A 13,688-nucleotide genomic window follows, 5' to 3' on the forward strand; every position below is an offset into this window, starting at 1 on the left:
TAGTCTCCATTTCACAGTTACTATACGTCCCCTCAAATGAAAAGCCACAATACAAAATCAAAAAACAAGAAGAAAAATACAAATTTACAATGCCATGAAGTTAAATAACATGTTACTAGATATGACAGTCTCCATTACACAGCTACTATACATCCCATTAAATGAAAAGCCACAAAACAAAATCAACAACAGGAAGCAACACAGAAATTAGCAACACCATGAAGTTAAATAACATGCTACTGAATGACTAATGTGTCACCGAAGAAGTGAAAAAGAAAATCAAGAACCTTCTTGAAGAAAATGATGCTACTGTATGATCTATGAGTCATTAAATAAATTAATCGGAAGAAACTGTTTTGAAGAGATGAAACTAACAAAAACAAAAACATCAAAATCCATGAGATATAGTTTCTGCTGATCTTTGCTGGTGAAATGTGTCTTTCCAGACAACAAATAGATGGGTTTTATTTTTTAATCCAGTCTATTAATATATGATGTTTGATGAGTTTAAACCATTTACATTCAGGGAAAATACAAATAGGTGATAATTTGGTCGTGTCATTTTAGCAACGGGTCTTCTGTTGTTTATTCCTTTGTTGCTATTCCTTTTCTCTGCCAAGAGAACATCTTGAAGTCTCATTTGAAGGGCAGGTTTGGAAGAGGCATATTCTTTCAACTTTTCTTTACTACGGAAGAATTTTATTTCATTTTCAAAGACAAAGGAAAGTTTTGCTGGGTACATTATCCTGGGCCGACAATTTTTTGCTTTAGAATCTAGAATACGGCACTCCATTCTCTTCTGGCCTGTAGAGTTTCCTGTGAGTTTAATTGGCATTCCTTTATATGTCAGTTGATTTTTTTCATGTGCACATTTAAGGATCTTTTCCTTATGTTCAATTGAAGAGAGCTTGATTATCGCCTTTGATCAAGCCTGTTGGGAGTTCTGTGCCCCTCCTGAATGTTGTTTCCTAATTCCTTCTCCAGATTAGAGACGTTTCCTTCATTATTTCATTAAATACATTGGTAAACACAGCTTCTGTTTGTACACCTTATGCGACTTCCATAACTCTTATATTTGGTCTCTTAATAGTGTCTTTCAATTCTTGAATACTTTTTTTGGCCTGATCCAGCTCTGCTTCCAGCTTTTTGTTTGCTTCCACCTGGTGACAGGAAATATCTTCTAATTCTGAGATTCTTTCTTCTGACTCCTTCATTCTATTTTGGAGACTCTCCACTGTACTTTTAGTTTGCTACACTGTATTCTTCATTTCTGATATATCAGCTTTCATTTGATTCATTTCCAGTGTGACATATTCCTGAAATTCCCTGAACACCAGCTTTACATGCTTCTCATTGTTGACAAGAAGCATTATAACAAATGTTTTGAATTCTGTGTGCCCCATTTTCTCGATGTCTTCCTCACTGAACTCTGAGGTTGGCATAGGGTTTTGCTGCTTTGCAGGGGCATCTTCAGTAATATTCATTGTGCCTCTGTCTCTTCTTTTGATCTTGGTCATTGTACTTCGGGTTAGCAGATTCTTCTCCTTGGGGCAGGTTTCTAAGCTGTGTCACCCACAGGTCTACAATGCAATTTTACTTATTGCAGTTGGTACACAACTCTTTTTTTGCAGCCACTTGTGCCACTCCCTCCAGTGAGTTCCAGGTCTGGGTTCTTATGTTAGATTTCCACCATGAACTCCGTAGCCCCAACTCCTGGCTCACCACTCTCCACCTCCTGTGACACTGTGACACTGTGCTGAGGCTGCACCATTGTCTCTACAACCTTTCTCCCACTTCCGGTTTGGAGCAGATCCCAGGATTAGGGAGACACCAGGTGTCCTATATAGCTGGGTTGCTGGTGGTGCTGATCTTGCTGGATCCTGTTGGCCATTACGTCTGGGGGCTACACGGACCTATTTTGACCCTTATGATGCCACAGTCGGTATTATTTTCTTGTGGGACCAGTACAATGTACTGGTCAGTGAGTTCTCATGAGCTGAGCACACGCGCAGTTCACTGTTGTCCCTGCAGTCCTAAAACTTTTGCCACACTGTAGAAAATAGCACCTGACATGCCACTGCTAGAGTTCTTGATCTACTGACCATCAGGTCTGAGGGCTACCCAGATTTGTCTTGTGTGGAACCTGTAGAATGCCACGTCGCTGCAGTTCACCGAGTCAAAATGGCACCAGAATCAGCTCTAAGGGAACATACTGGACTGTGAAATCCACCCTGTTTCCGCACTGCCCTTCTTGGATCTGCGGCTCCATCTCTGCTCTGATCAAATCAAATTACCAGCAGGATGGGTAATTCTTTGTTTGGGTTCACCTCCCGAGCTCCCAGTGAAAGTCCCTTCCCACCTGGTTGCTGTTGCAGTTCTGGCTGCTGGTGGAGTTCAGATCGCTGTTAGCTGAATGCCACTGGAGTATCAATTACTGCAACAACACACCGTTGTGTCTGCTGCTTTCCTGTGTCTATCAGTCCGCAGGTTCCCCTCCGCTGTTGTTCTGTCCTTTCCTATTTCCTGGAATGTGTCCTCTCTGCTTCATCCTGGTTAATGTTTCTCCATCCTTTTAAATGTGTCCTTACCCTATTCTGCCATCTTGATTCTTTGTAATGTAGGCATCTTGAAGGTACATGTCCCTTAATACCACCTCTCCCCTCCAACATACACACTCCCTGACAAATAAGCATAAAGCCAGCAGACCAGGAAAAATGGAAGCCAGAATGGAAGCAAACTAACTCATTATTTCATTCACTTAACAAGAACTTAGGAGAAGAACCACGTTCACTCTGAAGTTCCAGCAATCAATTCGTGTTCACACAGATGGAAGACCGGATAGCCAGGAATGGTAGTGTTGTCTGGCTCCCCTGGGGCAGAAGAGAAAGACCCAGGCAATCCATGGGAAAATCAGTAACCCACACACAAGGACGTGGACATTTTACACACTCCCCCCACATGAGCACACCTCAAGGGTCACCCTATGCATGATCTCAGCTGAGCCCCAACAAAACCTCAAAGACACTCATGTTGTTCAGGACATGCTACTCTAAAAAAAAAAAAAAACAGCAAAAGCAGGAAAGTCGTTTTCATGTTTGCCTACCCTTGTGCCTTGACACAGGAAGACGCTCAGGTGACAGGTGCTCACAGATACAGAAGGGAAAGGACAGGAGGACACATCCTTTTCACTGAATACACAGGATACAGAGAAGAAATTCAGCCACAGGCCTTGCTACCTCCTCCCCGCTCCCAGTTCACACTCAGTAGATCACACCTCTTATCCAATTACACTTCACCACGGATAGCTGCTGCTTCATTCTACCTAGCATCAAAAATTCACAGGTTTCTCTGCTTCGGCAGATCCTTATCTATGAAGGTTTCCAAGCCACCTCAAACCTACAGGGATTAATATATAGGCTTCTCCTTGTTACTCTTTCCTTTGTCAGAGGCATGAGCCATCCATTGTTTATTGCATGAGAAATAGAAATCTTGGCTCCCCTCCAGTCAACACATGGACAGAACTTCACGTGTTCAGGGGAGGGAACACCTGAACTATGGGCAATAGGAAGACTCACGAAATCACCCTGGTCTGAAGACAGAACTTGAGATTCAGTCAACCTACAGCAGGCTAAGTTTTAAGTTGGTAGTTTTGAATGGCCTAAAAGTGATGTTCTAACTCCCCAAATAAACTTGGCAGAAAAAAAAATAGCTCCCCCTCTCTGTTTCGATGAAGGTATCTGGAGTTGTGGTTGCAGCAGAGCTCCAAGCGGTGCAAATTCTTGGCCAAGAATAAAATTCAAATCTTCTGGGACAATGGCCATTGCAGTGACGAAATAAAAAGCAAAGAGTTTTAAAAAAATGGGAACCCTAAAGGTGTAGAGCAGTTGAATATCTCAGTAATGATGTAGGAAGCCTTTCCAATACACACGCACACACGCTCCACAGCTGATTCTACACATTCTTTCTCTTCTCTCCCTTTACCTCCCCTTCACTGGAGGACGTGGTTCTGTTTCACACATGGCCCTCGATGAGGAATCTCAAAATAGCCATTTGAGGATGAATTCCATCAGGCGTGTTGATGGCTCAAAGTACATAAAGCCAAGGTAGGGAGATCTGAGCTTTAATGAAGAACTGAGAATTGTTGAGCTTACACCCTTCCGGTTTATTTGGTCCTAGTGTTACTTGTCTTTGAGCTCTACACATTGATGATAACAGAAAGCAAAGCGAAAATCAGGCAGTAGGGATGGCAACCCTGACACCGATGTGGGAGACCTGAATTGAGCTCCTGGCTCCTGGCTTTGGCTGTATCCAGCCCTGGCCCTTGCAGTCATTTGGAAAGTAAGTCAATACATTGCAGCTCTCTCTATCTCTCATCTGTCTGTCTCTTGAAGGATTAAAGGTAGGCAATAAATAATCCTTTAATACAGAGAAATACTAAATCAAGAGAAAGCAGAATAGTCATCTCAAGTGCCAACAGTTCTGAGCAGAGGTCCCATCGCTCTAAGGCCTCCATCAGGTGCTGCTGCCATGCAGCCCTGCAGACTCCAGCTAACGGCTCTCTGCTGGCTTTGGGCACATGGTAGAGGCACTGACACAGGAGCCCAAGGCCTTCCGGTGTGGTTCCTCATCCTCCCGCATCTGAGGACTCGGGTGCATTGGGAGCAGCGTGCTGGGGCAGGACACAGGCTTCTGGATGGCTGGTGGGAGAATTCACGGCTTCTTGACACAGAGAGAAGATCAGTTAAGGAGAAGAGCTTGTTCACAGGAGGGGAGATCCTTTATCAGGGGGTGAGAGATCTGAGAAGAGGTCAAATCAAGAGGTCAAGGGCATGAGGAAGGAGCCCAGGGAGCACAGAACATACACCACTTAATTTTACCTTTGGACACTCCATCTGCCACTTCACTGGCTCCACCATAAAACTGAGTCACTCGTTACATCCATCAAATAGGCTGTCATCAATTCATGCTGCAAAATCTTAATTCCATTTCTATTGACTAGAGACCTGAAACTCTTGTCCATAAATTAAGTCAATAAACAGCTGATGGATGTCTGTGTCTTCTGGGTCAGCCCCTGTGTCAGTGGAGAAACCAGCACAGTCAGCAGTCCTTGCAGAACAGCTGCCAACTGCAGGCCAGGAATGCAGACTCTCAGGCTCCATCCCAAATATAGAGAATCAAAAACCTCCAATGTCAATCAGCTTATTTACAGAAACTGAAGGTTGAACATCAGTGCAGAGGGCGCAGCAGCCTAGTGGCAAAAGTCCTCGCCTTGCACGTCCCAAGATCCCATATGGGCACTGGTTCTAATCCTGGCAGCTCCACTTCCCAACCAGCTCCATGCTTGTGGCCTGGGAAAGCAAGAGAGGACAGTCCAAAGCCTTGGGACCCCGCACGTGTGTAGGAGACCTGGAAGAGGCTCCTAGCTCCTGGCTTCGGATCAGCTACTTGGAGAGAAAACCAACAGACAAAGGATCTTCCTCTCTGTCCCTCCTCTCTGTATATTTGCCTTTCCAATAAAAATAAATCTTTAAAAAAAAGGCAATGGGCCCGGCGGCATGGCCTAGCGGCTAAAGTCCTCGCCTTGAAAGCCCCGGGATCCCATATGGGCGCCGGTTCTAATCCCCGCAGCTCCACTTCCCATCCAGCTCCCTGCTTGTGGCCTGGGAAAGCAGTCGAGGACGGCCCAAAGCTTTGGGACCCTGCACCCGCGTGGGAGACCCGGAAGAGGTTCCTGGTTCCCGGCATCGGATCGGCGCATACCGGCCCGTTGCAGCTCACTTGGGGAGTGAATCATCGGATGGAAGATCTTCCTCTCTGTCTCTCCTCCTCTCTGTATATCCGGCTTTCCAATAATAATAAAACCTTAAAAAAAAAAAAAGTCAATGCAGGAATAGTTAGACTAAGTGATCCAACCTGAGCACCGCCCTACAGTCATCAAATCTGCATTGCTGGAAGGAGCTTTTCTCCTGTATATAGCATGATGTTGATAATATCTGCATCACCAGCTTCATGGGACTACTATGATAATCCAATGACATCAGACACGTGAAAGTGTTTTTTCATGTTAATGATGGCAAGTGCTCATTACTGCTTAGATGTCTTCACTTTTTTTCTGGAATAAATTAGAATATGTGAATGAATGATTAAATGAACGAGCAAAAATGTTCATCGGTGAGGAAGGCATTTAGCACAGTGCCCCCAATGCAGTGCTTCCAAATCTAGTTTCTTACCCATGTACACCACAGAGGGCAGCAGGTGACAGCCCAGTACTTGGGTTCCTACAAGCCATGTGGGAGCCTGGATTGAGCTCCATGCTCCTGGCTTTGATCTGTCCAAGTTCTGGCTGAGTGAACCAGCAGATGGAAGATCTTTGTCTCTGCATCTCTTTTACTGAATTAATCAAGAAAAGTTAACCACGTCTGAAAGTATGCTAAGTCCACAAGTAATTGTTGGTAAATGAATGTGCCTATAGACTATCTAATACGACTGTTCACTTTAGGGTGAAGAAACGCAATGAAATGTGACCAGGATCACAGAGAAAAAGAATAACAAAATCTTGTCTCCATCAACAAGGTTGGACTTAGAAACCCTGCATCTTTGGGGACAGTGAGAAAATGAAAATAGAGTTGATTAGTTATAACATATGTCTGAAAGTATATAATATATCTCTGAAAGCTTGGGGCTCCGATTACAGCAACGGGAAGAAATGAGTGGTTGGGCCTAAACTAGGGAAAACTAAACCATGTCCACATCCACATACAACCAAAAGCATATGAGAAATCAAAGACAAAAGACAGGTCCAAGAGGTAAAGACTGCCTGTTCACACAGAGGGAAATAATCTAGATATCTTAACACTTCTTAAAGTATTGCTCTGAACTCCAACTCATGGCAATCCCAAGCAGCAAAAACAGGCAAGACCTTACACTACTTGTAACGAAACATGAGTACTAAACATGCCTTGGTTTAACTGTTTGAGTCATATAGCTTTCTTTGAGTATGTTTCAGTATTTTCATCCAGAAAAAAATATTGCTCTTGATATTTCCCATGAATAACAGAAAGAAAAGCTAAAAGAAATTAGAGATTGACTAATCCTAGGATTATAAAAATTAATAATAAAGTTAGTTACTTTGGAAAAGGTATTGACAATTTATCTTTCTCCTGGGCAATTTACAAGTCTTATTGATATGACAAAACAATCAAATAATAACAGTGGTCGATGGCTAATGATTCCTGAGGACTTTATAATCTATTCCCTTCAAGAGGGCAAAGGGGCAAGTCCAATAGATTCTCCCAGGTCTATAAAGGGACAAACACATTAATGCTGCCCAGAATCCATACCCACTGAGTTTGCTGCCCCAAAACAAGAAAGCACACACAAGGCTCTCACTTCCTCATCCTGCTACCAGGGAATGTGCAGATTACAGGAAACAAACAGCTGGCTTTCCAGTCCTGACAGGCAGCAAAGTCTTTGCCTACAATAGAAACATTGTGACACAACTCAACCCTGAGCTGAACTGCCTGCTGATAGAGCCTGCAATCCAGTGAGAGGAAAGCATGACAAAGCAATGCAAGAGTGACACTTTCAACAATGAAAAGTGAAGGGTAAGAAGAGAGAGGGGGACTCCAAGGAGTTCACGTTAGATGGGGTGGTAAGGAGTAACACTGAGTAGACAACTGATTAAAACCAGGGAGCTGGGCCCGGCGGCGTGGCCTAGCGGCTAAAGTCCTCGCCTTGAACGCCCCAGGATCCCATATGGGCGCCGGTTCTAATCCCCACAGCTCCACTTCCCATCCAGCTCCCTGCCTGTGGCCTGGGAAAGCAGTCGAGGATGGCCCAAAGCTTTGGGACCCTGCACCCGTGTGGGAGACCCGGAAGAGGTTCCTGGTTCCCGGCTTCGGATTGGTGCAGCACCGGCCCATTGCGGCTCACTTGGGGAGTGAAACATCGGATGGAAGATCTTCCTCTCTGTCTGTCCTCCTCTCTGTATATCCAGCTTCTCAATAATAATAAATCTTAGAAAAAAAAAAAAAAAGGTCTTTTTCTGTTTCTCCTCCTCTCTGTAAATCTGCCTTTAAAAAAAAAAAAAAAAAAACAGGGAGCAGACCCAGTAAAGCCGGAGCAGACCCAGTAAAGCCGGACGGAAGAGTAAACCAAGAGTCCCAGGTAGGAAGGGTGTGGAGAGCAGCAGGAAGCCCATGCTCCAGTGTACAGCTACAAGATGATACCAGTAAGAAGGCACAGGCAAGGGCTCCAGGGCCTGACCACCATGGCCTTGACCCCTCCGTGAGCTCTGAACTGGGACTACAAAGCCGCTGGAGGATTCCAGCAAGAATCACGTTGGATCTGATGAAACCACAGAAGACTCACCAAGCCTGTAGAGAACAGATGGGTGCAGGCAAGTAAGGTAGAAGGCCAACACAGATCCAAGGAGAGCAAGAGTGGCTTTGGCTCAGACCCTGGCTGTGTAGTGGACACATGTGGAGAGTAAATCAGGACATACTCAGAAGGCAGAGAGAGCAGGGCTTGCTGACAGCTCAGACCTGGCCAGTGAGAAGAAGGACAGCCAACCCACGCTCCAAGTCTTTGGGTTCCAAACAGGTTGCATGGCAGTGTGTGCCCTTTGCCAGGAAGGAGACCACATGGATGCACGCATGAGATGGCCAGGGAGTTCGACAGGGTCACAGTGTTAAATATGCATCCCTAGTGGTCAAGACACATTTGTAGTGAGGAAGCCCAGAAGCCATCAGAGCTGTCACAGTCTCTGCTTGCCCTGTGTCAGCTTCCTCTAAGACCACAGCGGGTAACTGCCTCCCTGACTCACAGAAGCTCCAGGCTCTCCCACAACTTGTCTAACCAACATGACCTGGGGCTCCTCTTCTGGTTAATTATTGACACAGAGGCTGGTTTCCAGGACCCTGGGCCACTAGCAGCTGACAAAACAACTAGACAAGGGATGAAATAACAGCTGAGGAGTGTGAGAGCATAAGAGGAAGGGAAAACACATAAAATCTCATGGGGGCAACTCTCTGAAAATAAAAGGCACTAACTAAGCAATGACACTGAGCATCGTTTGTATGCTGGGATTCTGCAGAACGCAGTTACCACTAGGAACAGGGTGGGGCTAACAAAGAAGATGCCAGCATTAGGTACATGGCAAATCTGAATCTACTGGAAAATGGAACACATAAGATGAATTCATGGACTCGATAAGGACACTTCAGTCTGTTGGCCTGGGGTCAGAAGCCCCCAGCTTTATTACCTCCAACTTACTGTGTTTACACTCAGAGGTCAGTATGATTCCTCCTTCTGGTTAGAAACACAGCTCTTGTAATAAGGGAGTCAGAGTCAAGAGAGGCAGCTTCCGATCACATCTCTGAGTTTTGATTACATTTTAGTCCCCAAAAGTCAGGCTCTGGTAATCGTCACGACTTGCCTAGCTCCGGCAGTCTGTGGATCTCCAGTCAGATCACGGTCATCCCTCTTGGCAAACCCTGACCAACCTTCCCCCTCCTTCCTACCTTCACTGAATGGATGAGTCAGCTGCCCATCACTATAACTAAGACATCTGTGGGGAGCCACGTAGGACAGAAGCAGCTCCGCTGCGGCTCGCAGTTGTGGAGGTCCACAGTCTACAGTCAGACAGCCCCTTGGCTCAAGTATCAGGTGTGGTTAAAGGACAATGGAGGGATGACTGCGTTGTGAGGCAAGAAGCAGAGCCATAAGGAACCCACTCTACTGGAGTTATCTCCTGATCACGCCAACATGACTTAAGCAGAGCGCTGGCTCCGCCCAGCCCAACCACCTCCTGAAGGCCTCACCTTCAAAGACTACAATCACTTGAGTCCCTCCCTTGTCAGCACCAGCATCACTTGGTGACTCTGGGACCTAAAGATCTCTGCAAACAAGAAGCCAAATTCTGCACAATGGCAAGAAAAGAGCCATCCTCTTAAGATATCCAACCAATCTCCAGACTGACAAACTTGATTAGGAAAATTAAAAACCTCATTAGCAGTTAAACAGACACTAATTAAGACAGGGTCTTAGTGAGGAATAAAATTAGAACAGCCTAGGAGTAAACAAAGAGCCCTTATTCCAAAAGGAAGATCAGACTTGGCTCAGAGCAGACAAACCCCAGGGGAACTCCTGTCTCCTGTTCCTTAGCGTCTCCAAGTGATTAAGGACTCCCCTTTCCAGCCTCCACTGCCTTTTTAAGATTGCCTTCAATCCCAGGCTGCATTTTACCTTAAATCAGAATCAAATAGTAGCTTCATTCATCCAGTGAATTGTGTTATTTTCAAACACAAGTACTTTTTTTTTTGACAGGCATGGAATGGGAGGAAGAATGAGAATCTACTATCACACTCCCCAAAATGCCCACAATGGTTGGGGGTGGGGCTAGGCTTAAGTCAGGAGCCAGTAAGAATCAATCCAGGACTCCCATGGGGGTGACGGGCACCCAATGACCCGAGCCATCCCTGCTGCCTGTCAGGGTCTGCAGTAGCAGGAAGCTGGAGGCAGGAGCTAGAGCCGGAAGTCGAATCCACGTACTCCCCTATAAGGTATCCAGTGTCCAAACACGCATGTCAGCGTTTTGCCACCATGACAAGTACCTAAAACAACTCCCTGGAGCCACCACCCTGCCTGGTGCTCTCACACACAGCTATCCACTCGCATGTTTCAAGCAGGCTGACCCAACTTGCACGTGCCCCCAACCTGCACGATGAACTCCTGTCCTGGAGGTTCACTCACCCAGGCAGGCCGCCCAAAAGCACGTTCAGGCTACAAAGCAGTCTGGATTTTAATCAAATCATTGCCCACATTCCGTGGAGATTTAGCTAAAAACAAATTTGTGTGACCATTTTTGTCTGAGGCAGGAAGGGAGACAAGAACTGTACTTTCATTTCCCTGGCCAGGAAGACTGGCAGTGGTTTAAACACTACAAATGGGATGCACATTGGTTTGGTAGGTAAGATGCCCACATCCGACACTGAAGTGTGACTCCAGCTCCCTGCTACCACAGATCCAGGTAAGCAGCTCAAACAGCTGGTCCCTTCCCCGCCACCGAGGGAGAAGCAGATGGAGTTCCCAGCTCCCACCTTGTGCCTGGTCCATCATCTGCTTATCACAGGCATCTGGAGAACCAGTGTGCTCTTGCTATCTCTGTCATAAACTAAAAATTGTGTTTCAAATATATAAATATTGCAGTTGAGAAGGTAAAAGTCAGAATCTCATCACTGAAAGAAACACAGTTATCAGAAATGAAATAAAATGAAATGATATTAATTCTCCATTCACACAGCATTCAGCCAAGTGTGCTGCTTTCCAACAAGGGCCCCTTTCCAAACCACACACACACACAAGCATGCATGTGTATATACGTTCATGTGTGTGTACACCCCTTTCTTCCGGCAAATGGAATTATGCAGGAATTTTCACGAGCATCTTCCCACAGCACTGACCTGGCAGCCCATCCTACGGATACACCAAACCCGCTGAACCAGTTTTCTGAGGCTGTGAATGGCAGAGAAAACACCTTCGCTGACAACACACACAGGTCTGTTATTCCTGCTGCAGGTGTAAGAACATGAAGGTTCCCAGGTGAAGCCACTTGCGCGGACTCAGGTAGGTGGTAAGTGGGAGGCCAGCTTCTGCCTGTCCCGCCAGGTCTCTCTCTGAGTTCCAGTCACCGCTTAGTGGCCAACAACAATGTAGAATACATGTGAGTGGGCTCTCAGCCCGGCTTGCCTTTCGGCAGCACAAGCCGCTGTCGGCAGAATCCCTCAGACTACACCTCCTTGAACTCTGTGAGCAGTACCTTACATTCCTAGTGTAGACCTACTACACGATTGTTAAGAATGTGTTAAGTGCGGGCCGGGCACGGTAGCCTAGTGGCTAAAGTCCTCGCCTTGCACGTGTCAGGATCTCATGTGGGCGCCATTTCTAATCCTGGCGGTCCCACTTCCCATCCAGCTCCCTGCTTGTGGCCTGGGAAAGCAAGAGAGGACAGCCCAAAGCTTTGGGACCCCGCACGCATGTAGGAGACCTGGAAGAGGCTCCTAGTTCCTGGCTTTGGATCTGCTCAGCTCCAGCCCTTGCGGCCACTTGGGGAGTGAATCATCAGATGGAAGATCTTCCCCTCCGTCTCTCCTCCTCTCTGTATATCTGACTTTGCAATAAAAATAAATCTTTTTTTTAATTTGTTAAATTTGACCCTGTTTCAAGAAAGTCATTGTCTTTTGCTAATCTTGCCGAAATCGTTGTCTTTCAGGAGGATGGAGAAGGGACGCATCTTCCTGGGAGATTAGGAGCCCTGAGCTCTTGCAGGGCAGGCTCAGTAGGAGAACTGACACCTACAGAGAACAGCAAATACAGTTGAGCATTGGCTATAGGATGGTGTTCACAGCCTGAACCAAGGAAAATGATGGCAGGAGTATCATCAAAACCTGGGACCAAGCAACAAGCCCAGAGGGCAGCTCAAGTCAGTTCCGGGAAATTTCCCAAGTGGAATTCCCAGGAGCTGTTAGCTCAGTCCACTGCCAGGAGAGAAGCTCCCAAATGATGCCTGTCTGGAGTCAGATGCTGACCACACAAATGCTCGGGCTTCACAGCAATCCAGCACCCTCCACACTAATCATACGACAAGCCCAGCACCAAAGAGCTTCTTCTCCCAGCCCTCACAGCAAGGCTTAGCAAAACATGGCCTTGCCCACAGGACACACTAAAGACCATACTGACTTGATGGGACCTGCTGTTCAAGGCAGCAATTCTTTCACTTCCATTAAGAGGAATCTGCAGGAACCATGTACTACTATACAAGAACACGATGTGATCCTTGAGTTCAGAGAACTTAAACATCCAGGGGGAAATGCAGGCGCATCAATGATAGTAGGAGGCAGGGAAGCAACTTCTATGTAGAAGCAGACACCGCTGTGCCATAGGACTTTCAGGAAAAGTTCAATTCATTCTGGCAGGAAGAGAGGAAAAGTAATGCCGGGGAAATAGCATTTGACCAAGGACTTGTAGAGAAGCATAAATTCATCAGAAACAGGAAGAACAGTTCACACCAAGGTGAGAACGCCATTAAAAACTGCCTCTGCGATTGCTGCTGAAGGACTATACTACCGTAATAATATAGAGGGAAACAGTGGGGGTCGTGGGGGAATAGAGAGACTGCAAAAGGAAACCCCTGAGCCTTTGGGGCTTCCATACTGTGAAAAATAAAAACTGAAAAAAGAACTGGCTGCAAAATCGCATTGGTACCTGGAAGCAGCATGACCGAGCGGAGAAGTTACTCCTGTGCGTATGCTGTGAGCCAAACTGCTACAGCCAGAGCCAGGCAGAGGTCACTGCCTGTTGTATTTCACTTCCTTTGCGAAATCACTGTCCTAACCGGTTGACCCTCTGTGACAAGTTGGAGTTAGACTGGTACTTGTTACTTTCCACAAAGTAATCACGTGTTGGTGCGATAGAAAAACATCTGTTATCCCTACGAGAAAAGCATCAAAGGCAGACAGTGGCTCTAACTGTGAGACACTGTACCCTGTTCCTGGGGAGGCACCGTGTGCCCCAGCTTCACAGGACCTACTCCGGTGTCGCTTAGCTATTTACAGCACGTGAGAAGTCCGTGCAAGAATCTAAAGTACAACTACTGTTCTTTTCAAGTAGTTTGTCCATGCATGCTTCCA

The 13,688-nt window shown here is 46.2% G+C and overlaps 1 protein-coding gene across 9 annotated transcripts in view; it reads right to left on the reverse strand.

Moving 5' to 3' along the window:
• The window catches only part of LOC101536302 (phospholipid-transporting ATPase IB), a 633,219-nt gene that overhangs the window by 553,804 nt on the left and 65,727 nt on the right, over window positions 1-13,688 (reverse strand). The window contains exon 1 of one of the 9 annotated variants that reach the window (XM_058670956.1): window positions 13,264-13,365. The exons of 7 other annotated variants lie outside the window; for them this stretch is intronic. In XM_058670956.1, coding sequence (XP_058526939.1) covers window positions 13,264-13,276 — 13 coding nt within the window. In that variant the 5' untranslated portion in view covers window positions 13,277-13,365. Of the gene's footprint in view, window positions 1-3,583; window positions 3,747-13,263; window positions 13,366-13,688 lie in introns of those variants that run through there. One more of the 9 variants, XM_058670959.1, reaches the window with a different exon arrangement.

The sequence above is a fragment of the Ochotona princeps genome, chromosome 12 (genome assembly GCF_030435755.1).
Source record: "Ochotona princeps isolate mOchPri1 chromosome 12, mOchPri1.hap1, whole genome shotgun sequence".
In the NCBI taxonomy this organism is placed as follows: domain Eukaryota; kingdom Metazoa; phylum Chordata; class Mammalia; order Lagomorpha; family Ochotonidae; genus Ochotona; species Ochotona princeps.